The 27,779-nt window shown below is 41.4% G+C and overlaps 1 protein-coding gene across 1 annotated transcript in view; it reads left to right on the top strand.

Annotated features, from left to right (window-relative positions):
* The first annotated feature begins 205 nt into the window (after positions 1-205).
* AQP9 (aquaporin 9) overlaps positions 206-27,779 on the top strand; it is a 35,064-nt gene continuing 7,490 nt past the window's right edge. The window contains exons 1-4 of the mRNA XM_007458906.1: positions 206-671; positions 20,325-20,451; positions 25,940-26,077; positions 27,471-27,589. Coding sequence (XP_007458968.1) covers positions 561-671; positions 20,325-20,451; positions 25,940-26,077; positions 27,471-27,589 — 495 coding nt within the window. The 5' untranslated portion in view covers positions 206-560. The remainder of the gene's footprint in view (positions 672-20,324; positions 20,452-25,939; positions 26,078-27,470; positions 27,590-27,779) is intronic.

Here is a 27,779-nt window from a genome sequence, read left to right as displayed (position 1 = left end):
CACATCTTATTTTTCTTCTTGTTCTCCAATTTGCATGAAAGCTCCTTCAGAAAAGAATGTTTACATTAGATGTGTATATACCTGATCTGACAATTCCAAACTACACCTCAACCAACCAATTCTGAATAGGAAAAAAAAATCAGAAGCTTGCAGTTGTGCAACATGTAAATCTCTCCTGGACTGGAGCCCATCACTGTGGTTTGGCAACGCAACCAAAATATATCTCTTCTCATCTCTTGAAAAAAAAAGCCAACAGAGAAAAAAAAATACCTTGAAAATAAAGGTAATGATTAATCCATCAGGCACAAAAAAGACTGTTTTCAGGATTTCAGGTTCTAATACGCCATTTCAAATAAACAGCAGCAAACAGGGAATGACAATTTCACCAGAAGAGGATTAAGCCACAGGCTCTAATTGGGACTGGATTTGTACAGCCATATTATCTAATCAGGCATCTCCAGGAATCTGTGAGCAGTTGTTAAAACTTCCATGTGCCAGTGAAATAGGGACCAGAAGAAGCAGGTATTGGTGAAAAGAGTGGTCCTTGTAGAGGCCCCAAGATGCAGCCTGGGATGGAACAAAAGAAAAAAGGCTTGAAGCAGAGACTGGTCTTGAAGAGCACCTTAGCTAAAGAAATGCTCTCCGAGTTCTTGGGCACATTTATAATGATTGTGAGTATTTTCTGATTTCTGTTATAAAAAAATAACAAAAAGTTATTTTTGTCCATAAACTTTGTACATTAAAAGTTCTTTGGTAATATACAGCATGGTGACTACAGTTAATAATACCATATTACATATATGAAAATTGCTAAGAGAGTATATCTTAGAAGTTCTCATCACAAGATAAAAAATTGTGTAACTGGGCTTCCCTGGTGGTGCAGTGGTTGAGGGTCCGCCTGCCGATGCAGGGGACACGGGTTCGTGCCCCAGTCTGGGAAGATCCCGCATGCTGCGGAGCGGCTGGGCCCGTTAGCCATGGCCGCTGAGCCTGCGCATCCGGAGCCTGTGCTCCACAACGGGAGAGGCCACAACAGTGAGAGGCCCGTGTGCCACAAAAAATAAAAATAAAAAATAAATGTGTAACTATGTGTGGTGATGGATGTTAACTAGACTTATTGCTCATTTCATTATATAAACAAATATTGAATTAGTATGTTGTACACCTGAAACTAATAAATTGTTATATGCTAATTATACCTAATTTTTTTTTTTAAAGTTCTTTGCATTGGGTAAATATATAATACTTTAGGAGACTAAGCCAACACTGAGAAACAAATGTGAATTCAAAAAATGGAACTAGTGTAAAATAAGAGAGAGCAATACATTTTCTGGTCTCTGAAAAGCTCTTTGTACCTGATTTGTTCAAGTATTTTCAAGGTGTTATGGACAATTTCCTACATTCCCTCTTGACCATCCTCACCTCTCATCTATGGTGACTTGTTAGGCGGGGGTAGTGTGGGGGAGAAGGGCATTGGAAGGAACAGAGAGATAAAATAAAAGTCCAAGATTCTTCTGATTCTCGTCACTCTTTACTGGAAAATCGCCCTCAGGGAGACAGAAACTCTGAGGTCATGTTACCTGATAATTTGGTCCCAAAGGGGACAGTGGTTGCTGCCCGGGGCCTAACTTCATCCTCAAGGTGACCTGTGGTACAGAGAGGTGAGGCAAATTCAGTTACAATTCTAAGTGCTCTGCAAATAATACAGAAGAGGAAGTGAACTAAACATCTATGTATTTTGTAACCAAAAAAGTTAAAACCCTCTTTATTTCTTAACAAGAACCTATTTCATGATCCCATCCTGTCTGAGTTAAGTAAAGGAAAGTGGCTTTTAGCCATTCACTATTCTCCTCATGCAAATAGTATTGTGCCTTCCCCTACTATTCAAGGTGGGAGCTAAAGAAATAATATCTTAATACTGTATGCTGAAAAGTTAAACTTTGTATCTTCTGGCTAAAGCCAATAATTTCCTGAAAGGTTTGATTTCTATTTATACTGTTCTAAAACAAACCCTGATGAAATCTTTCATGGCGAGTATAATCTTCAATTTTGTTGAGGCTTGTGGGGATGTGTAAACAAGAAACTTCTGCAAAAACACAATTTTTAATATACATGTAAATTAAAAATTTAATTTTTAATAAATCTACATGGTTTTTCTCAAAGGTTATTCAAAGTAATTGTTTCTGCTTTATTAGAAAAGGTGCATTTTGCCTGACTTTCTCTAGTAAAAAGCTTTGCATGTTGATAAGGCATGGAGCAAAGGGAGCAGTAAAAAGATGACAGAGTATATGCAGGACTCACTGGTCTTTCATATGTAAAATTAGTTTTCCCCCAGACACTGGGAGTCTGATGCCATTTGCCTCCCTCTTCTCGAAAACTGCTCTTAAGGGAAGCATCTCAAGCTCACTCACACTGTGGTATAAATGACTAATAAGGGCTACTGGTAGCACTAAGGAAAGAGCAGGTCCGTGAAAACTTCTCTGTAGACTACAACTAAAAACAATAATTAAGTCATAAGCTAAAAAACTAGCTCTAATTTGGCCTTTTAGACATTGGGATAGGTAAGCCTTTATGCCTTTGCTAGTGCCAGGGAGATTTTTGTTTGATATATTTTTAGCTACTTTATGGTTATTATCACTATTGTGAATAGTACCTTTTAAAAATTATATTTTCTAATTGGTTACTACTAGGGTTTAAGAACAATATTGATTTTTGTATATTGATTTTACATTCAGCAAACTTGGTAATTCTCTTATTAATTCAAATAAGTTTATAGATTATCTTAGCTATTCTGTATAGATCAAGGCCGTCAAATTTGAGGGCCGCTAGCCATATGTGGCTACTTAAAATTAATCTTAAATAAAATAAAAAATTTAGTTCCTCAGTCTTCCTAGTTCCACTTCACGTGCTCAAGAGCCATATATGACTACTGCCTACCATATTGGATGACACAGATGTTGAACTTTTCTCTCACTGAAAAAATGCATTATTGGACTGTGCTGACACAGATAATACTTTTTTCTGAGAATATGAGAGTTTTTATTTTCTTTCTTTTTAGACCTTAAATTGTTAATTTCTTCTCACTATCTTATTATAGTGGTTAAAACCTCTTGTTCAATGTTATTAGAAGCAATAATTGCAGCATTCTTGTTCTATTCCCAACTTTCAAAAATCTGCTTCTGGTATTTTACGATGAAACATGATAGTTTCTTTAAGTTTTTGGTAGACATTTTTTTTTTTTAACAGAGAATGATACTCCCAATTTATTTATTTATTTATGGCTGTGTTGGGTCTTCGTTTCTGTACGAGGGCTTTCTCTAGTTGTGGCAAGTGGGGGTGACTCTTCACTGCGATGCGCGGGCCTCTCAGTATCGCAGCCTCTCTTGTGGCGGAGCACAGGTTCCAGACGTGCAGGCTCGGTAACTGTGGTTCACAGGTCCAGTTGCTCCGCAGCATGTGGGATCTTCCCAGACCAGGGCTCGAACCCGTGTCCCCTGCATTGGCAGGCAGATTCTCAACCACAGCGCCACCAGGGAAGCCCTGGTAGACATTCTTGATTTGAGAAAGGAAACTCCTGTCTGTTCCTCATTTACTAAAACTCTCATTAGGAAAGATTGTTGAATTTTAAAAAAATACCTTTCTACATCTATTAAAATAAGCACAAGGGCTTCTTTTCTTACCTGTTGATAAAGAAAATTACATTGATAAATATTTTTGGGTAAAATCATCACCACATTCCTGAGATTAATTCCCACCTACTCATGGAGCATTCAGTTTGCAATGTCTTATTAAGGATCTGGACTATAATTTCATTTATTATGTTGCCCTTGACATTACCAAAGTTATATTAGCTTCATGAAATGTTTTGGAATTTTTCCCTCTTTTTATGTTTTCTGGAACATTTTGTATAAAATGAGGATTATGTTTCTTAAAGATTACTTAGCATGTGAACTGAAAAAGGGAGAAAGAGAGAGAAAAAGAGAGAGAGACGTGTGAGAGAAGGTTTCTCTAAAGCTATGTCTCATTTAGATTTTCTATTCTTAATTCCATTTTGGCAAATTTATTGTTTTCCTAGGGAACTGTACTTCATTTCTGTTTTCAAATGTAGTTTTTCAAAATTGTTAATACTTTCAAAATTAATATAGTGAAAGCAGTAATTTTGAGATGATTTTTCACAGTATTTGCTTACAGCTTTTCAATATCTCTTCTGTACCTGTGGTGATGCCCTTTCTTTAATTTTTAAAGTGGTTTCTTTGTTTTCCACTTAGTAGTTTCTGCTTTGACCTTTCTTATATTCTCCCATTGAGTTGATCAGATTTCTTTGTTTCTCCCTCTTCTCCTCTGCTTACACTTTCTATTCTTTACGTACTTATCCTTACATTTAAAAATATGTTATTATTGCATTCACAAACTTTAAGGTGAATTAATATCTCTTTGCTTCTGAACACAAAAACTTTTTAAAAGCCTCATTGTAATCAACCACTCCATCTTATGCCATTGTTATCTAATATTCTACTCTCATTATTCTTAGTATTAGTGTTTTTAAGAGTGAATACTTATTTAAATTTACTATCATTTACCAGTTTACCTGCTAATCATTACTGCATCCATTCATTACTTTCTTTCAGGTGCAATTTTCTTTGCGCAATAAAATAAACTTTCTTAAGGAAATTTTTCAGGAAGGGTGTGTTAGGGATAAACTTTCTCAGTCTTTGTTTGCCTATGTCTTTATTTCATTCTCAAGGTTCAATGATAAATTAGTTGATAAACTTGAGGGTGATGACTGGTTTTGTTTATCATTTTGCAGGTGTCATCCCAATGTCTCTATTATTGCTATTGACAAGTCTGTTACTGGTCTAATTTTTGTCCTTAATAACCTGCATTTCTCTGCCTACTATTACAAGTTTCTTCTTTTTCCTGAAACTTCACTATAATATGACTAGGGATGAATCTTTGTAGTGCTCAGGATTCATTGTTCATCTTCAATGTAAAGATTTGCAATTTCCACCAATTCTAGAAAATTCTCAGCTTATCACCTTTCCTCTCCTCCAGACTATTTTCTCCTTTTAGAATTCCTATTATATTTGTATATATGCTTGACCCTCTCACTTTTTTCTATATGTCTCTTAACCATTCTTTCATAAATCTATCTCAATCTCTCTATGATGAATTTTCTGTAGTGTTCTCAAATCTGTCTTCTGATTCACTAATTTCCTATTCAGTTATATCTAGTCTTCTGTTTAATACATTCATTAAGTCTTCAGTTTCATTAATGTTTTCATTTCTAGAAGTTCTATTTGGTTCTTTTACTTACTTTTCTTTTCCCTCCTTATGTGTTTATTTTTAATCTGTTTAACTTACTAAAGCCTAACATATTTATAGTATTTTATGATATTTTATTTCCATCATCTCAAGTTTTGGAGTTGCTAATTATCTTGCTTATTTTATCCACTGTCTCATTCATAAAGGATCATTTCCTTTAGTGTTTTGTACCGTAAGCTCTTCAGGAAGTTTATTATTCAGTGTGGGAAATCTGTAAGGCCTGAACTGTGGAGTTGCTCTTCCAGAACAGGTTTGCATTTGCTTTTGCTAGGGTGTCCATGTATATCACCAACCAGAAATGATTACTGTGAGGTGGAAAACTGACAAAAAAGAAGACTGATGAATGTGGGTGTGGCGGTGAAGAGCACTCACTCTAAAGAACAGCTCTCTGCTCCCTTTCTCCCACATGGGATGTGTGACCATGAGTGACTAGGAAACCCCATGCTTTCTCTAAATGAGGCTGATCCTCTTCAAGTCCTGAGACCCTGAGTCAGTATCAACTGAAGAAGGATTTTCCTGCGGGCTTCCCCTTATCATCAGTGAACATGAAGGGCCAGACTAACTTGGGAAATCTCAAAGTTCCAAAGAACCTGGGAAGAACAGTCTGTTTTGAGTCACTGATCTAAGGGCTGCAGACTCATAAAGCCAAATTTGATTCTGCCAAACAAAACTGTGCTTGTGATCCCTGAGTCTTAATTTTGACCCAGAAAACTTGCTATTTTCATTACTTTCAAAGGGGAAGTATTTTTGTTTTTTACTTTCCAGAAGTGGAGTTGCTTAGGAGAAAGGAGAACATGGGATGAGAGCAGAAGCTGGCTCCTCCTTACTCATCAGCCTTGTGATGTAGATATGGCATAAAGTGAGGCCTTTGAGGAAGGGAAGCCTGACAGAAGTGAGACAACCCATACAACATATCAAGATGCTGAAAGAGCCCAGCAGTGACTCCATGCATCTAGTGGGCACTTTATTTCACATCTGAGGTAGGATTGCTACGTTCACTGACCCTGGAAAGCAAAGCAAATACTTTAAAAGAAAATATGCCAGCAAAATATGCACCGCCCCCCCTCAGCCATCTTGATAGATTGGCTGATAAGCTCTAAGGTACAGGCCTGGGATGGTCAGCGAAGACCAAAAAGGACCCAAGGGCTTAGTCCCTCTCGTCCTAGAATTGGCCCACATGGCTCAGACTCTGTGTAAAACTTTCTTAGCAGGAAACCTCCCCTCAAAACCTATGCCTCGGGCTTCCCTGGTGGCGCAGTGGTTGAGAGTCTGCCTGCCGATGCAGGCGACACGGGTTCGTGCCTCGGTCCGGGAAGATCCCACATGCCGCGGAGCAGCTAGACCCGTGAGCCATGGCCACTGAGCCTGCGCGTCCAGAGCCTGTGCTCCGCAACGGGAGAGGCCACACAGTGAGAGGCCCGCGTACCGAAAAAGAAAAAAAACAAAAACCTATGCCTCTGTCAACAGGTCATTGGTTAAAGAAATTGGGGTGCATTGCTGCAATGGACTCTTATACAGCCATTAAAGATAATGGGGTCAACCTTTAAATGCTAATATAGAAAGACTCGCTAAGCTTTTAAAGTGAAAAAGCAGGCAGAAAATGGTATGTATAAAAACTCCCATTTGTATAAACACACACACATATACACACATGTTTAACAATACACCAGAAAGTATTGATATTAGTTACCTATTGAGGATAAAATATGAAATCAGGGGTGGGAAGGACACGGATTCTTGTTTTTTTAATATTTCCTTATTTATTTATTTTGGCTGTGCTGTGTCTTAGTTGCAGCACGTGGGATCTTTGTTGCAGCATGCAGGATCTTTAGTTGCGGCATGTGGGATTTTTAGTTGTGGCATGTGTACTCTTAGTTGCGGCATGCAAACTTTTAGTTGCGGCATGCATGTGGGATCTAGTTCCCGGACCAGGGATCAAACCCGGGCACCCTGCACTGGGAGCATGGAGTCTTACCCACTGGACAACCAGGGAAGTCCCACGAATTCTTATATTTTATCACATACCCTTTGTAACTGAAAATTTTTTAATGTTCATGTATATTTTCTTCACCTCTCTGCTCCCCACAAAAGAGCTCACTCAGCAGAATTTATCCCTTCCAAGTGATTTAGGGAGATCCTCAAACTGTGTTCTGAAGAACACTAGTTCTGTGAAATGCAAACAAGAACCACATGAAAGAAAATATGCTGTCCTTCCCAGATATGCTTTGGAAACACTGGGTTAAACCAAACTAAGTAGTTTTCTTTTCTTTTTTTTTTTGCGGTACGCGGGCCTCTCACTGTTGTAGCCTCTCCCGTTGCGGAGCACAGACTCCAGACACGCAGGCTCAGTGGCCATGGCTCACAGGCCCAGCCGCTCCGTGGCATGTGGGATCTTCCCGGACCGGGGCACGAACCCGTGTCCCCTGCATCGGCAGGCGGACTCTCAACCACTGCGCCACCAGGGAAGCCCTAGGTAGTTTTCTTAACTGTAGGAGTTATCAGAGCCTTTAATCTTCACTGTAAATTTCTATGAGGAGACTAGAATATACAGTTGTCCCCAGACTTACTTGACCACAAACCACTTTTTTTGAGGAGCACCTCACAGAACTGATAAACTGTGGAACACACTTTGGGAACTGCAAGCCCTGGAATGAACCTAAGAAACAAATCAGTGCCCAAAACTCCTCCATCTTCAGTGATCTTCCAGATTGAGGGTGACCCGAGGTACACTTGACTTTGTTGGGCCACTCTGAATAAAGAGAGAATTGTCCTCAGCAACCCCCCATCCACACCCAGTACACTCAGCCCCATGGTTATCCTGATATGAACACACACACCTTAATCAATAATTAGTTTCTTATTCTGGCCCTGGGATCATGATCAAGCTCTTGTCCAAGCTAACATTATTTGGGATGAGCTGAGGGTAGGAGTGAATGCCTGGTGTAGATCAGAAAAGGAGAGCACTATTCTTTTCAGCCTAGTGGAAATAGTGGAGTTTAGTCATCTCTCATTTCTGAGGTCTGTGTTGGTTCTTGGTAGTCTTTTCTATTTGGAGACCTATAAAATTGGCCATTTGCCCATTCACCTGTTTCTCAAATCTCAGATTCCTCTCTTCTGATGAACCTGCCTTAATCTCGTCTCTTTTGAAGTACAGCTGGTTCTTGAGAGGTGACTGATCGCATTCTGATATTATCTCAGGCTACATGCCACCCAATACTTTATTTTTAACTGGAATGTCCAGATTTCAGTCTTGGTTCTTTGTGACCATTTTTGTTATGACTGAGAAAGTTTTATTTTCCAGTTGGAAAGCTAACTGACTGGAAAGCCGTGCCTGAAGAGACATTCTGTCCTAATAAACAAACCAAGCAGCCCCACCAAGGTAGCAGAAGTTGTCTCAGGAGAAACACAGGACTGGGAAGCAGAGAACCTGGCTCCCGACTCAGATTCTGCCACTTATTAGCCATAGGATTTTTTGCTAAGCCATCCAGTCTTTCACTTTTTAAATGAGGATTAAGTGTTGGGAGGAATAACGGAAGTAATAGAAGTGAGCACGCTTGGCCCACGGTATACATGCTGTAAATGTTTGCTCATTCATCCACCCAGCGGCCAAAATTATGTGCAGTCAAACCTGGGCTTTATCACTTACTGCCTGTGTGTATGTGAGGAATTCTCTTGACCTCTTAACCTCCCTAAGCTTTGTTTCCTGATATGTAAAGTGGAGACAGTTAAGAGGACCTGACTCATAGGGTCTTTGTGAGGATTAATGGGCTAATGTATGCTATTATACTCAATAAGTAGTATTTGTTATTGTTGTTCTTGTTACTATTATCATTACATGTTCCAATGGACACAGTTACATAAACTAAATAGGTATATATAGACAGATGGAGTAGGAGGTGGGACTTCTGGTAACACATACCTACAGCACGGGCCGGAGGGACAACGTTTGCAGAGATCCGCGTACTGACAGGTTGGGATTTGTTCTTCCTCTCCAATTACAAAAGACACAACGCTTACAGGGAGAGGAGAGCCTGTGGCAGGCCCCAAAATGACTTTCTTCTCAAGAATAGGACTGTGTTTTCGGTTTCCCTGTTACTACCTCCCTAGATAAAGCTTTGCCCATAGTTATTCCTTCACTTGAAGGTAGTCAACAATCCTTCCTCCAGGAAGTGGGAGGCTGTCCTGCGTCTCAGCCCAGGTAGGTTATCCCCATGGTATCTGTGGGGCCAGGAAGTCACTGGCCCCAAAATCTCAATGGGTTTCTCTTTCTAGGACTTAAGATGGTACTCAATAGCCCCAAAGCTTATTGAGACCAGTCAGTAAGATATTTGGGTGACATGGGCATGGGGGAGTTAGGGAGGAAGTGGACAGTGTATGCCATGTCTTGCGGGGGCATCTGCCACCCAGACCGTCTCCACTGTGGCTAAGCGGGAATGGGGTAAAGCTTTATCAGATATTCCAGTTTTTCAAGAATGGTCAGTAATCCAGAGTTCTATGTGTAATTTTTCTATTTTTTTTTCGTAAATTTATGTATTATTTTTGGCTGTGTTGGGTTTTTGCTGCTGCGCGCGGGCTTTCTCTAGTTGTGGCGAGCAGGGGCTACTCTTTGCTGCAGTGTGCGGGCTTCTCATTGCAGCGGCTTCTCTTGTTGTGGAGCATGGGCTCTAGGTGTGTGGGCTTCAGTAGTTGTGACTCGTGGGCTCTAGAGCACAGGCTCAGTAGTTGTGGTGCACGGGCTTAGTTGCTCCACGGCATGTGGGATCTTCCCAGACTAGGGCTCGAACCTGTGTCCCCTGCATTGGCAGGCAGATTCTTAACCACTGCGCCACCAGGGAAGCCCAATTTTTCTATTTTTAAATACTGGTAACAATTTCTAAAATTATAAAAAATCACCACGTGGGCCAAACAAAACACATCTTTGAGTCAATCCTACTCATAGGCTGTCTTTAGCCATGGACCACCAGTTTGTGACTCTGCCCTGAAGGTGTCCTTAACCACATTCTACAAAGACAAAATATTCTCACCACAAAAGCGCAAATGGAGAGATTGTGAGGGCTACTGTCCAATATCATCTGTTTACAGGGGGCCTGGCTATTAGAAATCTAAGTCCTACGTGCAAGATTGTGGTCCTTTCCTTTTCCCATCCTACCCCCTAGTAAAATTGGTTGAGGCAATAGGGTGAAAACAATTTTATTTCTGGCAATATCAGAAGATAAATCTTGATCTTATATTATCGTAGTCAAGTTCCTCATGAGGCCAATCTGTTATACACTCGTGATATATTAATATATCTTGGACTTAGTATTGTCAGGTGGCTCAATAATTTTGGGTATTAATCAAGTAATTCAAGAATTTGGGGAGACTTAAATGTCAAAATTTCCATCACCTGGTTAGTAAGGCTGAATTATGAAACCACATCCCCATGCACACTTTTCCTAGGCATAAATACTTAAACCATTCACAAATAACAGGATTATAACATAAAAGGACAGGGAATCACTTCATACTGTTCTTGTGATTCTTACCAGTTCCCAGCTCCTACCTCTCCTACTGGTCTGTGAACTTTGGAGGCCCTGTGTCTGTTTTTTTGCATCCCTATGACACCAGGCACTGTGCATGGCACTTAGAATTTTTCAATGTACATGAACAGGGAGGAATGGATGAAGAAAAGTGAATGCCAATTCCCAGTGAGAGGTATTTGTAGATTTGGAGATCTTCATTTCCCACAATTTGATTTTTTGAAAGAGAGGCTTCTGAAGTACAAATCTGGACAAATGACTTATTTGGCTCAGGTACACTTGAGGGCTGTTTATGTAAGTGAAGGAACATGAACTTTGGACGGAAATGTTAATTTTAGGTTCAAAACGATCTTCTCACTAGCTATAGTCCTCGGGCACATTACTTAATTTCTTTGACCTAAGTTTTCTTTAGATGAAAACAGCAGAGTTTTCCTCCCCCTTAGGTTATTATTGGGACTAAATGAGATTATTTATAACATATCTATATCTCTATATATATGTGGGTAGGTGGGTGTGTGTATACATATACACTCACCCACCTACACATAATACAACTCAGTTTATTTAAAATATAAATGTTGCCACAGATATGTCTTTTTAATGCTGACTTGTTTTATGAATATTACATCATTTAATGACAAATTATCTACTGAAGAATACTTTTCATTCAAAATTTATTCCTTACTTATTTCCAAGAAGACCTGCAGCAACATAAGGTAAATAGTCATACACGGTTCATGTCTTGGGTCACGTTGTTGCTGCCCACATGGCACATAGCAAACATGACACAAACTGACATTACTGGATTAAAGGAGGATATTGGCTTCCTAGATACATTTTTAAAAGAACAATATTAAATAAACACTAGTCAGGTGTGCTTTGGAGATACTGGAGCAGTTTAGAATGGCCACCTGGGTTAGTTCTTTGGCTCTTTTTCAGTAACATGTACTAACGGGGCACTTGGGGCGGAGAGGGAGAGGTGGAATTGGTTGACTTCTTGAGTCGTGGTGTTGTGAATAGGATGAATGCTAAATAAGTGCCCTAAATTTTGGCCAGCTCCACAAGAAATCCACATGGCTCGTGGGTGTGGTTTGTAAGTGTAGAAAAGGCCCACCCCACCTTCTCTCAGCCCACTGACTCCCCAGAGTAGGCAGGTTTTGTCAGCATTAGGGGAGGAGTGTGATTTCTGCTGATGACTACAAGATTGGGAGACACTATGAGGAAAGAAAACGAGCAAAAGAGAACAAGAGAGGAAAAGCTTTAACTCTGCCTTCAGGTCTAGTTTTCCCCAGTGAGCACTTGGTCATCTAGTGGAAGTTGTCTCTGCAAAGGGAGCTAGAAATCAAGCAAACAGAAATCCATAAAAAAAGTTTTGCATAAACTAAAAAGTTGCACTTAATCACCAACATGTCTCTTTGATCTCTGAGAAAGGAAGGGAAATGGGGCCGAAAAGAATTTTTCTCTAGGTCATGGGAAGCTTTAGAGAAAAAGTACAAGTGTTGGGTACTTTTCTGAGGTAGAGTGATCACATGTGTTGTCAGCAGAAAAGCCACTTGTCCTGGCACAAAGAGCAGGGTCTACAAGGAGGCTTCCAAATGAGCTTCAACCTCAGTCTTTTTTCCTCAGACTGTATCTGGTCTGCAGGAGGCCTTTTATACTGGGTGGATGGTAACAGATGGTTGCTGCCTGGGCTCTCCAAGTCCTTCAACGTTCCCAGACAGCCTTCACTCTCCGTACGCAGATAGGAAAAATTGTGCCCCATCTCACTTCCTGTGGAAAACTCAGTGTCCTTCCTGAAAACTTCCATGAATTCTCGGGGGCACTGGTTGGTTCTGATGACCTCTTGCTCTGTCCAATACGTCATGGTTAGGAGCACAGTCCTCTGACTAAGACCTGGGATCAAATCCTGGTTCTGTCTCCTTTATTTTAACTGTGTAACATTGGGAAAATGGCTTGGCCTTTCCTAGTCTCCATAAAATGGAGATAATAATATTTCCCCTTCAGGGTGATCATAAGTTAATGGGATAATGATGAAGTAATACAGGCAAAGCACTTAGCATGGAAGTTGGCACAAAGCACACACCAAATAGATGGTAGCTGGTATTTGTATTCCTTTACTCACATTACCCTAAACAGATGAGTAAAGATAGTTAACATTTCATAGAGCCTTTATTCCAAAGTCTATGACAATGTTTCCCAAGGAGCTCCTTTTGACTTTAAAATTTTTTCAGGAGCTTTATAGGACAGAAACTGTTCTTTTAGTATCCATTAATTCTGAAAATACGGAAACAGAAAGGTAGATACAAGACATGTTAATTTTTTCCTTCTTTGGATAACATTGATGTGCACAGGGAATCACAGACCTGTTGCGATAATTAGAAGGTTCACAGGTGATCCCTGGCTCCAGGGTGCATGCATTTGCCAACATTTTGCTAAGTAATCCCTAACCTTCTCTAACTGCTTTTCTGAAAGGGCTCAGTTTTTACATACTCACTGAACAAATATTTTGAGTGCCTGTTTTGCCCTCTGTTCTGTGCTCAGAACCTTTCACTTTAAAGGAGGTAGTATATGCAAAGGGGATTTGAGAAGGCCCGAATGAAATAAAATCTGTGGACTCATTATCCTCTCTCCTCATCTCCAGCATTTCATTGTGTCCATTAATCAGCCTGTCACAGGGTTCATGGCTCAGTTGGGAACTTCCCAGCAGTCCCAAGTGGTATGTCTTAGAAATTACACCTCTCACTTTTTACATCTTACCCTCAAATTAACTTCTTCTCTTGAAAAGGCATTTTACGCAGGATTTTTTCCTGCTTGTTTAGATATTTTAATTTTTTTCATAAGTATTGTTTGAGCATGGAATACAAAGAAGCATGAGTGCCCTGGTGAACATTACAGCCTTGGTGGGGTGCCACAAGGCAAGGTGAAATAAAATGAAATGACATTGTAAAGACATGGCAAAATAAGCAGAAGAGAACTTTGAGGGCTTCAGTTGCCAGAGAAAGCCCTACGGAAAAGGTAGCATTTTAGCTCAGTGTTAAGAATAGATTGGTTTTGATTGGGAAAAATGCAGAAAAGATATTCTGCTGGAAGGTATAGCATGAGCAGGTGTGCAGAGGTGGAAATGAGTGTCATGAGCTCAAAGGACTCAAAGTGACTGGCTGATGCAGAGACTTATGCTGAAGAACCCTGGGCAGAAAGTAGCTGGGGATTGTGAGGCAAGGCCCTGAGTACCAGGTTAAGGGGCAATTCGTTATGCTGGCAATTCCTGAACAACAGGGGTGGGAGAATATGTATGTTGTGCTTCAACTGGCATGGTCACTGAGTAGGGAGACACTGGAAGTGGGGACACTGGTCAGAGGCCACAGAAGAAGACTCCAAAGATTTGGAAATGATTTGACTATGGGTAGCCAACAGAGAGAAGAGGAAGGTATACCAAAAGATTCCAGAATGTATGGCCTGGGTGACTGGGAATGACTGCGGATACCTCACTCACCAATCAATCTTTTATAGGAGTTCTGCCTTTCAAATGTCTTTCTTCCTTTTCTACTGAAATTCTTTCTCCCACTCCTGCCATGCAAGGAACCTGATAACAACGGTATTTACCCCCTCCTCTTTTCTAGTGTTGCTTTACTACCAAAAGCACTAAAATTTTGCCATCTATGCAACGACCTATCTTTCAAGAGTAATCATAAATATGCAGAACACCTTGAAGTTCTTGTCAGTTTCTCACTTCCCCTCTCCCCCAAAATTTTGATCTCCTGTTTGGAATGAAATAGTAGCTATTTCTAATATCTGTCATAGATGTGTTTTCGCCCCATTTTTATTGCCAGGCAGTGCATTAGTGGTTAAGTTCATGAGTCCCTTTGTTTTAATTTATTCACCCTGAATTGGGGTTTTCCTTTTGAGTTTATACCAAAGGCAATAATATCCTGCACCTATTATTGTCCTTTGTTGTTTAAATAGTGCCTTCATTAAGGTTATCCCATTTGAACCTTTACTGAACAATCCTATGAAACAAGTCTGGCAGGTATTATTTTTTAATAAATGAGCAAGCTGAGGCTGAGAAGTAACATGTTCATTTACACAGACACCAAGTGTCATAACTGGAAACAACATGTAAGATCTGGTTATTTAATTACGTCCAGTATACTAGATGCTGTTAAAAGGCAAAGAAGTTTATTACACAATCTTTAGCATCTTACCAAATTGGGAAAACCAGGCATTGATATGTGAACAGTTGAATTACATCCTGTGGTTCAGTGCTCCACTAGATAGCAATAGAAGCAAGGAGCAGAAGGTACATGATTAATTACCATGTCATAATGTGATGCACAAATAAGGGAGGACTGCCTACAAAACAGAAGACATTTGCAAACCATATATCTGATAAGGGGTTAATATCCCAAATATGCAAAGAACTTATATAACTCAACATCAAAGAAACAAATATGTATAGTACCTAAACAGACATTTTTCCAAAGAAGACATACAGATGGTCAGCAGGCATATGAAAAGATGCTCAACAACACTAATCATCAAAGAAATGCAAATCAAAACCACAATGAGGTGTCACCGCACACCTGTTAGAATGGCTATCATCAAAAAGACAACAAATAACAAGTGTTGGCAGGGATGTGGAGAAAAGGGAACTTTCATGCACTGTTGGTGGGAATGTAAATTGGTACAGCCACTATAGAAAACAGGATGGAGGTTTCCCCCAAAATTAAAAATAAAATTACCACATGATCCAGCAATTCCATTCCTGGGTATTTATCCGAAGAAAATAAAAACACTAATTTGAAAAGTTATATGTATCCCTATGTTCACTGCAGCATTATTTACAATAGCCAAGATATGGAAGCAACCTAAGAGTCCATCAATAGAGTAATGGATAAAGAAGATGTGGTATGTATATACAATGGAATACTACTCAACCATAAAAAGAATAAAATCTTGCCATTTGTGACAATATGGATGGACCTCGAGGGTATTATGCTAGGTAAAATAAGTCATAGAATCTAAAATCAAAATACATAAATATAACAAACAGAAACAGGCTCACAGATATAGAGAACAAACAGGTGGTTGCCAAAGGGGAGGGTGGTGGAGGGATGAGTGAAATAGGTGAGGGAAATTAAGAGGTACAAACTTCCAGTTACAAAATGAGTCACAGGGATGAAAAGTACAGCATGGGGAACATAGTAATACTGTAATAAGTTTGTATGGTAACAGATGGTAACTAGACTTGTGGTGATCATTTTGTAATGTATGAAAATAGTGAATCGTGTTTTAGGTCAATTATACTTTAATAAATAAATAAATATTTTTAAAGTTACTGGGGAGAAATAAGCCAAAATGCTTATAATGTCTGTTCATAGGTAAAGGCATTGTGATTGGGTTTTTTCTTTATATTTTTATATATTCCTCATATTCTCTATAAGGAGCCTGTACAGGATTTTTGGTCTTAAATAATAAACATTTTTAAAAGCTTAAAAAAAATAAGGGAGGATGGTGTCCATTCCTGGGCTCTGTGCTTAAAAGTGGTGCTAACAACCTAGAGCTCATCCAGGTGAGACTCACTGGGAATCTGAGGAGCCCTAGGGATCAAAGGTGAAGGGACAAACATCCAGCAGAAAAGAACTCAGGGAGGACTTTTTGCTCCCTCTACTTAATGGAGTGCCTGGTGTATAAAAGAGGCTTCTCCTCTGAGGTCCCAAGAGTAAGCCAGGAGCCAATGAACAGAAGTTACAGGGAAAAAGGACTCCAACTTCATATAAGGAAGGACTCCCCAACCACTGGAACACCAAAAATATTTAGAACAAGCTACCTGATGTGGTAATGAGCTCCCTATTCCTAAAGGTAACCAACATGGGCCAAGTTAATGCCTATTAAGGATGTTGTAATTTGTGTGCTATTGAGTTCAGAACCAAAGTAGTGCTATGTCTGAGAGGTAGCATGATTCAGGGTTTAAGAACGTAGGCTCTGAAGGCTGTACAGTGATCACCCTTGGAACTCAGCCAAGCCACACAGAGACCATTTGTAGGTGTGTTGGCCAACCCACCAGTTGAGGCATCAGCTGACAGGTGACATCAACCACTAGGCATGTGACTGTGTGAGCCTTCAGATAATTCCAGTCTTTCAAGTTTTGAACCATCACATTTGATACCAAATGGAGCAGACGTAAGATGCTCTACCAAACCTTGCCCAAATGATAGATTCACAAGCAAAATAAATGTTACCATTTTAAACCACTAAGTTTGGGAGTAGTTAGTTTCGTAGCACTGAATAACCGGAACACAATGTTTATGTGATCTTCTGAATTGCCATTGATCTTCAAGGCCACCTACAGGCACTGAGTCAAGTAGAAGGAGATATTATTTGCAGAAAGGGGCTCAGGTGTCTTGGGCTAATGACAGAAGAGAAGGCTTGATGAAACTATTGGGAGAATATGAATGAGAAATGAATGAAGACTTTTGGGGGCACAGTGAAGACTACATCCATGGTTTTGTAATACCCTCCCTCCCCTACATGGTTTTGTGATTTTTTTTTTACCTACCTGGAGAAGGTAGGTGCTGGATCCTGACAAGAAGGTGGAACAGACCTTGGAGGTCTGTTGATGGCATGCATATGGGTGGTGGACTTGGAAAACACAACATCCAAGGAAACAGAATAAAACAGGATAGACTAGCATACTGTTGGTATGTAAAGGAATCTTAGAGATTGTTTTCTAGATAAGGAAATCAAGATCAGCCATCTGGAAAACAACTATTAATTGTTCAGTACAGACAGTCCAAGTGAATTTCAGAGAAAAGAGGTTAGGTTTAGTGAGAAGAATATGAAAGGGTGATGGGTCCAAAAAAAGATTTCTAGATAGGGAGACCTGAAAAATTGAGACAGGTTGGCTCTTTCTGTGTCTAAGAAGGGGAAAAGTATGGCAGTTCTTAAAGGTTAGAGCACGGAATCATGCTGGAAATTCTATCAGTAATACCATAAACAACAGTTCTCTCATTTTTTTTAAGGAAAAAAAATTACAGTGGGCACACAGAAGAAGGAAACCAGAGTGGGTGACCAATTCCCTAGCAATCAGACCATGATAACATTAGAATATCCCAGATCTGCTTCCCTGGTGCTGTGAATGCAGGCGGGATGAAGCAGGCAAGGAAAGATACTAGCAGGCAATTACCTGTCTTCCTCATTGATTTTCAGGCTGTATGAATGTATTTAAAAATTAAGAAGCAGTGATGTCAAGTTGGGCTGACATCTTCTGAGTAACAATTTCTGACTAGGGTAACTTACCTTGTTCATTTCTCCTTCTGCTCCTTTCTTGCAGTGCACAGCATCAGTTATACTCTCTAGAAAAGAACAAAAAAGCAGTTTCAACATCTAGGGTAGAAGAGGAGAGTATTAATCACAATGAAGTTTGACAGGACAGAAGCCTCCCCAGGTCCACTCAGGCCATTTAAAGCTTTGATGCCCCCTGTAGACTATCACAAGTGCGTGAACATCAGACCATAAAAGAGGGAAGAAGCTTATGTGGAACGTAGTAATAGCTCAGGACTGGCCAGTGTCTGGATGTGCCTCTTCTCACCCCCGGTTGTCTAAATCAGGTCATCTCAGCTGTCAGGAATGTTTTTTTCCTTTTTTCAGAAGATGCTACCAAAATGCCAGTTAGCTTGGAAGTTGTGCCAGGTGCATTTAATTGGCTATAAATTAAAAAGAAAGCAGTGTGGTTTTTGGGGTTTTTTTGGGTTATTTTACATCTTTATTGGAGTATAATTGTTTTACAATGGTGTGTTAGTTTCTGCTTTATAACAGAGTGAATCAGTTATACATATACATATGTTCCCATCTCTTCCCTCTTGCGTCTCCCTCCCTCCCACCCTCCCTATCCCACCCCTCTAGGTGGTCACAAAGCAGGGAGCTGATCTCCCTGTGCTATGCGGCTGCTTCCCACTAGCTATCTACCTTATATTTGGTAGTGTATATATGTCCATGCCTCTCTCTCCCTTTGTCACAGCTTACCCTTCCCCCTCCCCATATCCTCAAGTCCATTCTCTAGTAGGTCTGTGTCTTTATTCCTGTCTTACCCCTAGGTTCTTCATGACATTTTTTTCCTTAAATTCCATATATATGTGTTAGCATACGGTATTCTGACAGTTATTATAACAGATAGGGATCCTAGAAAAAAATAATGTCAAGCCTAGGTGAAATTGGTAGGCTGTGAAACGAACCCAGGGGATTTTTTTCTTTTTGGAAAGGGAAAAGGGAACATGTTCCTGCTGCAACTTTATTTAGCTCTCAGTACAGGGTCTGGAGTCTGTGATTAATGTCAAAGACAGCCCTGTGCATGTGATATGCAGCCCCTGTTCTCCCCTTGAGATGTCAAGTCCTACTTCTCCCTACTGTCTATCAGGTAGAGCTAAATCAATATATCTTAGAATCAGGGCCTGGAGTGGATGTTAAAAGATCATCTAGGTAATTTCTCTGCCTTCAGGGAGGAGTAAACCAAAATCATTCTATATGTATTAAATATCCATTGTTTGTAAATTGTATTTCTCTGAAGGACTCCACAAATGGGTCCCAAGGGAGCTATTTAGAATTAATTCATCACTATCAGGAAATGGTTTATGTGCAACTTCTCATATTTCAGGTTCAGACTTCCTTTCTCATTCTTTTGTGAAGGGACACAAGAGCTGGTTATTATGTTCCTGATGAGAAGTCTTCACATTCTTAATCTCTTGTTGCTTAAATACGTTTGTTTCTGAAACCTTTCTTCATATGCCCTTAAATAATATCCATTACTTGATGCTGAGCCCTCCCTCCAGTTGGTTGCTCTTCTTTAGTCATAAAACCCAAAACAGAACCTGTATTCTACAAAAAGTTGTGACTACTTGACATCTAAGAGCAATGATCTAATGATCCTGCAGCCCAGAACTTATTCCTCCAGGACCACACTGGCTCTTTAAACCACAGAGTGACAAAGGCTGATGGTCATTCGTTGTCCTGTTGTTTTCCTACCAAACTTGTATGTGACTGTTTCATCTTTCCCGATAACCCTCCCTCACCAAAGGTTCCTTTCTTCCCCTCTTCCTTCTTCCTGCCCTTCCTTCCTTCCTTCCTTGCTTCCCTCCTTCCTTTTGAGGTATAATTGACATACACCATTATATTAGTCTCAGTTTTACAACATAATGATATTGATATTTATATATATTATGAAATGATTAACAAATTACTTGGTTTATAAATTCATACAAAATTTTAACACTTTGCAGTCTTAACAAAACTCATCCATAAGCCAGATGCAGCCTTGGGACCATCATTTTGCTACTTGTGCACAGCTGGAAGATTATAATTTGATTTGCACGAGGCCTATGGCAGTCCAAGCCATGAGTGTGCTTGAAAAATGCTTCTTGTTACTCTGACTTTCCATTGTCTTTGATAGTGGCCATCTTCACTTACTTGTTGAGTTCCCTTTCATTCCAGGTCCTTGGATGTGGCTGTGTTGCCCAAGCTGTCCTCAGTCGAGAACGTCATGGAGGAATCATCACTATCAATATTGGATTTTCATTGGCAATAGTAATGGCCATTTATGTTGCTGGAGGTGTCTCTGGTAAGTAATAGAAATAATAATAATAACAGCTACTATTAACTCAACCATTCCAATGTACTAGCACAGTTCTGGGTACTCTACAGACCTTAATTTTTTTAGATCTCAACAGTCCTGCAAGAATATGTATTTGATTCTATTTTTATAGATGACAAAATTTAAATGGCCAGCAAATGGTAAGTGACTGGCACAAAGGCAACATTTAGCAAAAGACAGAGATGAGGGTTGGAACTCAGAACTGACTGATTCATAAATCTGGCTACTGAATAGTTTATCAATAGAATCTTTTACTAGCTCTACCCCACGCTTGGAAACCACTTCCCAGATATGCTGTGAATAGCCCAGTGAATATCACTCCAACAGAGGCAATTCGCTGGACCTTTATCCACAGCAATCAGAGAGAGCCTAGGTCATTTGCAAAATAGCTAGTGTGTTCATGGAGCTGCAAGGCTAGTCAGAAGGTCTTGGTCCACTTCTGTTCTGAGTGGTAGGCTAATTAGAAGCCATTCTCAAGGTTCTGAGGAGCAAAATGAAATGATATCTAATATAGCCTGGGACCTTAGGAAGGTACTGTGGAAACGATCCACTTCCCAAAGGCTTGCAGAATCCTCAGCAGCCTTGTCTGGGGGCTCAGAGAACTAAGGCAAGACTGTTGGTGATAACGGAAGAAGGGACCCCCTGCATGCTGGGCACTATACTGGGTGCTGTACATACTTTATCTCCTCTCACTTCTATAGCAGCACTCTGAGGCCGGTACTATTGTCCATTCTACAGAGAAAACTGGAGCTCCAAGGGATTGAGTAAATTGCCAGAAGTCCCACAGCTGGCAAAGAGACAGATCAAAGATTTGACACAGGTCTATACGACAGCAAAGCACAGGTCCCCATTATTATACAACATTTCCAGTGGTCTGCTATGGGAAGGCCAGTACAGGCAGGGCCTATGGGCAGTACGGTCCAGCGGGAGGATCCTGCAGTTGAGCTGGCTGGACTGGTGACAAGTGCTGCCACTGGAGCGCTAAAGAATGATTGCCCAGACCCCCACAGAGCATCCATGGGCTGGGCACTTGGAACAGTCATTTGCTAGCTGTCAGCCTTTCTATATCACAGGCGGACTCAGATCTTGGGGCAGACCAGGTTACAGATTCCCATACGTGTGGTTTGTTTGGCATGAGCAGTGTTTCTGTTCAAACTCTTGCCGAGCCTTTGCTGTGATCCCAGCACTGGACTACCTACCTAAGACACAAGAATAACCAGGGGAACACCCTGAATGTGCCAAGGCTTAATTACAGTTGCAGGCCTTGACACCAGACACACAACACACTCCTGGCTTCAAATAAGCATGCAGGATGTTCCACTGCCTCCCTGCACGCTCCCAACTACATTCACACAGGTGTTGTTTCCACAAACCATGCAATATAAATGTAGGCATATTTTCAGCGATTTTTTTAAGGTGGAGATGTGGTTTTGCAGTATTTCACCTGCATAACACCCTGAATTAAACTTCATCAAATATTTACTTAGGATAAATTGGTCCCAGACCCTACCAATGTAGCTAACACCCTTTACCACCAGCGCTGTCACTGTCTGTTTGCATCCACTGATATATTTGGAGTCACGATAGGAGGAGAAAGGACAGGGACCAGCAGGAAGGGGAAGAGGGAGTAAAGGATGGTGTGGAGTCTTCCCATCCGGCCTTTAGACTGGGATTAAGCCCCTGCGCTCAGAGTAAGGGCCAGAACTGTGGGACTGTTTTCACTAGAGGCTGCTTCTGGGTGAGGCTTGGGAGCTGTCCACATTGTTTATGAGAGACTGAGATCTCAAAATGCAAGGAGAGGGCTTCCCTGGTGGCGCAGTGCTTGAGAGTCCGCCTGCCGATGCAGGAGACGCGGGTTCGTGCCCCGTTTCGGGAAGATCCCACATGCCGCGGAGCGGCTGGGCCCGTGAGCCATGGCCACTGAGCCTGCGCGTCCGGAGCCTGTGCTCCGCAAATGGGAGAGGCCACAACAGTGAGAGGCCCGCATAACGCAAGGAAAAAAAAAAAAAAAAAAAAAAATGCAAGGAGAGCAGTTTCTGAGCCTGGCTGATATAAGGTAGCACTGAGTTGGAAAAGGAGCTTATCTCCCCATCTCTGTTTGGAAATGATATTCAAGCTCCCTGAGAACTGGGGGGGAACATGCACAGACAACACACTGGCCCACTGATGACATCAGTGCAGACTCAGTATTGGCTTCAGCAGCCCAGGAATAGGAGAGGAAGACTACGTAGGGGAGGTGACTTTCTCACAGTGGCTGCAGCTAACATGCTGGTTTGTGGGCATATGTGAGGCCCTCTTTGGGAATTCCAAAAATAACCAATGTGTATTAGGCATAAACATAAATGGGATCCCACTTTGTGGTCCAGACTGGTAAGGTCAGCTGACATCTGGTTGTGGAACATAAAGCATTACTTTACTGCATGGCAGTTACCACACCCTGCTCCCTTGTGAACTTGCCAGTAGTCTGCCAATCCAATCTGGCCAATCAGAACTCATAATGCCCTAATTATGCACCATCCCCCACAAAGTGTTTACACTGCCAGCTTGTACCTAGACTATGGCGGTTGTTTTTGATGCAGTTTTTATAAGCAATAAAAATTCACTGAAAAATCAAAATAGCTTTGCTTAATGACAAATAAAATGTTAAGATGATCTCTATCACAGAGTTGTCTGTGGGCGGTGGGCAGGAGACTCGTCTAGGACAGAACCTTGAAAGAGCTCACCTTGCTCACGTAAGACTTTCATCTCAGGCCTCGGGGAATCCAGCTATCCCCCTGGGCTCTTTATGTGAATAATCTGATCATCACAACCACCTTGGCAGGGCCAAGATGTGAGTGTGGCCTTCTGTGACTCTAGCACTCATGTTCTTTCCACTACACTGCTCTGCTTTGTCCTTCGGGTAAGCCAAGTGATCACGCATCTCTGCAAGGAGAAACTCTCCTCGTTGCTTTGCAAAGCACCCTCCCGGGCACACCCTCTCTGACTCCCAAACAACTTTCCCTCTGTAGATCTTTGTAGTCTGAGCTACCTGAATAAAGACCTCTAACTATTTCTTCAACTTTCATATCTTTTTTTTCCTTCAATTTTTTAAATTGAAGTAGAGTTGATTTACGATGTTGTGGCAATCTCTGCTGCACAGCAGAGTGACGCAGTTATACACATAGAGACATTCTTTTTTTATATTCTTTTCCATTATGGTTTATCTCAGGAGATTGGATATAGTTCCCCATGCTATACAGTAGGACTTGCTGTTCATCCATTCTGAATGTAATAGTTGGCATCTACCAGCCCCAAACTCCCAGTCCATCCCTGTCCCTCCCCACTTCCCCCTTGGCAACCACCAGTCTGTTCTCTATGTCTATGTGTCTGTTTCTGCTTTGTAGATAGGTTCATTTGTGCCATATTTTAGATTCCACATATATCAACTTTCATATCTTGAAAACCTACTAAGTGCCTTGCAGCATGTCAAGGTCAAGGTGAACAATAGTTCCTGCCTCAGAGTGCTTCTGAGGGGCTAAAAGCATAAACCTACCTACAGCGAGTCTTATTTTGGAACAGGAGCTTGCTAAACAGTAACTGTCCCATTGGTGGACTCATCTGAGGGGAGACATTTTTGATTGGAGGTGATTTCTTACATCCCCTTGTCCTTTCACAATGGGTTCCTCCAGGCTGGCTGGGTGGCGGCTACCCTCCAACCAGCTCTGGGAGAAGAGGAACAGGGCTGGCTCCAGGAACTTTCCACTGCCCTGAGTGCTCCCCTCTTCTAACCCCTGTTTCCAGCTTCCCTAGGAAGCTGTACTCCTGCCAGTCTCCAGAATTATGACTCTCTTAGATTTAAAAGTAAAACAAAACAGGTGATATGTGTGTAAGGCTTCAGGAAGTCACCTGTGCTTTGATATATTGGCATTTTCTTGTTCATATTAGCCCCAGAGTGGCAGAGGCAGGTGAAGAAAGGACCCTCACGGTGTAGTCAGCAGTCAGAACCCCTCCCCACTGCAAGCCCACTTTGGCTTAGAGACTCAGGAAAAGCATAGCTTTCTTCACGGACTGGGGAGAGGAGGGAAGGCTTCCCAAAACAAGCTCACCAATAGGTTCTGTGGGGGGTCAAATGGCAAAGTGTCGTCATCATCATCATCATCATCATCATCATCATTCCTTTGTTTACAACTATTTCCACAACCCAGAGGTCCACATTTCAGTGTGGTCACATTGACAGTTACTCTGATTCCCCCCTCCACACTAAATGTCATTGGCACTCTTCATATGAGTGTCCTTCATCCCTAGGAATCAAGCCCATATGCTCAAAGATGATCTTTGAAAAATTTTTCCCTGCCTTCTAAGGCGGAGAAACCTTTATAAACTTGGTGAAGAAGGTCTAGAAAAGAACACAGGCCCAAGAGTTCAAATAAACCTGAATTTGAATCCTAGACCTACCACTTATTAGCCATGTGACCTTAAAATGTTACTTTACGTCTGTGCCTCAGTTTCCTCAGCAGTTAACTGGACTAGTACCCACCTCACTGGGTTCTTAGGAGGATCAAGTGCACGTAGTACCCCTATGACAGCATCTGGCAAGTGTTCAATATGCATTGTTGTTACTGTTGTTACTAGCAAAGCCAGCTAGGGATATCAGTAACCTACCCCAGAGCAAGCCCTCTACCTAACCTTGCAACTGGGTTAGAATCAAAGAGGCTGATTTCTCTAGTCAGAGTTTAGGCTGGAGTGGAGGAGGAAGTGTTGCTCCATTTGTGTGTGTGAGATATACATCGTTTATGCAGAGAAACTACAGAAAATCCACTCAGACACTGTGACTACCTCAAAATAAACTGAGCCCCTTACCTCAGTGAGAGGCACAGCCCACAAAGGAAGGGCCATTTCCCCTTAAAGAGATATCTCTTTTCAGTCCTAAGATTGTTTCTATATCCTCTGGACATGGACTTAGAAATGACTAGATATAGATTTAAATCTTACAAGTATAAGTATATTGACTTACAAATATACTGAAGTTAACGGTTTATATCAATCTCTTTGGGGTTATTGCTTTATATTAGGCAAAACCCAGTAGATAGATGATATAGATAGATAGAGAGAGAGAGAGAGAGAGAGACAGAGAGAGAGAGAGAGAGAGAGAGAGAGAGATGATAGAGAGAGAGAGAGAGAGAGAGAAAATGAGCCACTTGAGTACAAGTTTCTTTATATATTTGACTTTCTTTTGAGAAAGCTAAACTTCCTAAACAGTGTCTAATGATGCCATGAGGATTATTAGTCCTCTCTTCCTCTCCACTCAAACACACACACACACACACACACACACACACCCCGCTGTCTCCTCCTCACATACAGTTCCTCACCTAGAAGACTGAATTCTGCCTGCAGTCCCTAGATAAGGTTTCCTTCACAATAATTCTCCCTGGCCTGCCCTCTGACTTTCCTAATCACCTTATCTTCCTTGCAGGTGGCCACATCAACCCAGCTGTGACTTTTGCAATGTGTCTTTTTGGACGGATGAAGTGGTTCAAATTCCCCTTTTATGTGGGGGCCCAGCTCTTGGGAGCCTTTGTAGGGGCTGCAACCCTCTTTGGTATTTATTATGGTGAGTAGGACCCCTGAGTCCAGAGATTAGGGAGAACTGGCTATAAGCTGAAAGTCAGAATTACTTGGTAGGAAGAGGTGAGATGAGGTAAGAACAGGAAACGTTCTCCACTTGACAAGCAGTTCTAAGAGTCCTAAGTACTAAATAATGGGGCCAACATTATCATCAGGGCACGTCCAGGAAGCCTCTTAATGAAAATGGTCACAACTTAAATGGAGGGCAGAACTTAAAGGAAGTATATTTTTAGACCCAACCAGCACTACACTGTGAACAATGTCAAAGTAAGCAACAGGCCACTGGCTTCTCCATGGCTTTCTCTGATTTGGCTGGGAAGGGAGCCATTGACTTGTGGCAAGGAGAATGATGAGTAAGTACTTAAAGAAGGAATCTGGAACAAAGTCTTTGAAGGAAGAAGCATAGCAGAGAAATGGGCTGGGTGGGGAACCTCTTCTCCCTTCCATCCAATAGCCAGGGCTTCCATTCTGCAACAGTTCTGGGGGAACCACGGTACTGACGATCAAAGACCCAGACTTTAGTTCCATGTGAACTAAGTACTTAGCTGTGTGACTTCACTAAGTCATCTGATCTTATCGGTCTCAGTTTCCTCCTCTGGAAAATAAAGGAATTGAACTAGTAGGTGACTTCTTAGGCCCTTCAAACTAAAAAATCTTGGGGTTCCATAAAATCGAGTGTTAAAGTAGTTCCTTCTATCTAACCCAAGGTAAGTCTTAATACTTTATGACTCTCAAACTGAAGCCCTTAGGAACTAGAATTTATGAGCCAAGCCTGAGAGGTACGTTGTGGAAAGGGACCTCTTCCCAGAGTATCCTAAGAATTAGAGTGTAAGAAGACTAAAGAATTACTCAAGACCAGACCAGAAACATAGAGAACCAGCTGCTGTGGCCAGAGAGGCCTGGGGGTGGTGCTGGCTGTGTCAGGGACTGCTGTGTTCCTTGTTCTAAGGGCATCTTCACTGTACCTTGATGCCCTCAAATTCTGGACTGCTATTAGGGGTTACTGAGAACCCTCTGGGAATCATGAGCTCTGCATAGATCAAGTCCAAGCTTCACTTTCCCTTTTAGTCAATCTTGAAAATTCCAAGAATTCCCCTCAAAGAAAAATGGTACCCAAGACCCACTGGATAAGGATTTGGCTCAAACGTGGAGTGAACCATCAAGGGCAGCCGGGGCTTTCCCTCTCTGACCCGCTATCCTGGGAGTTCTCTGGGTATCTCTAAAGCTACCATACTGTGAAGTGAAAAGAGGCAAATGATATGGATCTTCCTAGCTGAACCTGAGGGTTCGCCTGTACTTGTTCAGCACAAGACCTGGCATAGGCCTACGTCCCTCCCTGCCCAGAGCACACTAACATGCCAGAGCTCTGTCTTCCATAGATGCATTTCTGTCTTTTGCTGGTGGAAAACTGCTCGTCGTGGGAGAAAACGCAACAGCACACATTTTCGCAACATACCCAGCTCCGTATCTGTCTCTGGTGAATGCACTTGCAGATCAAGTAAGTGTACATTCAACAAAGACCTAACTTTCATGAAAAGACATAATCTAATAAGGGGGATGCATAGGAACATTATAGGCCTATCAGAAAAGAAAGGCTATGTTTCCAAAGTCAGAGGTCCCTATGCATAACCCAAGCTTTGTTGACAAATTTCTGCCCTTGCCAAAGTTGATACCACTAAGGGTTTCCT

Source organism: Lipotes vexillifer, unplaced genomic scaffold (genome assembly GCF_000442215.2).
Source record: "Lipotes vexillifer unplaced genomic scaffold, Lipotes_vexillifer_v1.1 scaffold102, whole genome shotgun sequence".
NCBI lineage: Eukaryota > Metazoa > Chordata > Mammalia > Artiodactyla > Lipotidae > Lipotes > Lipotes vexillifer.
This window is presented reverse-complemented; position numbering and strand designations above follow the sequence as displayed.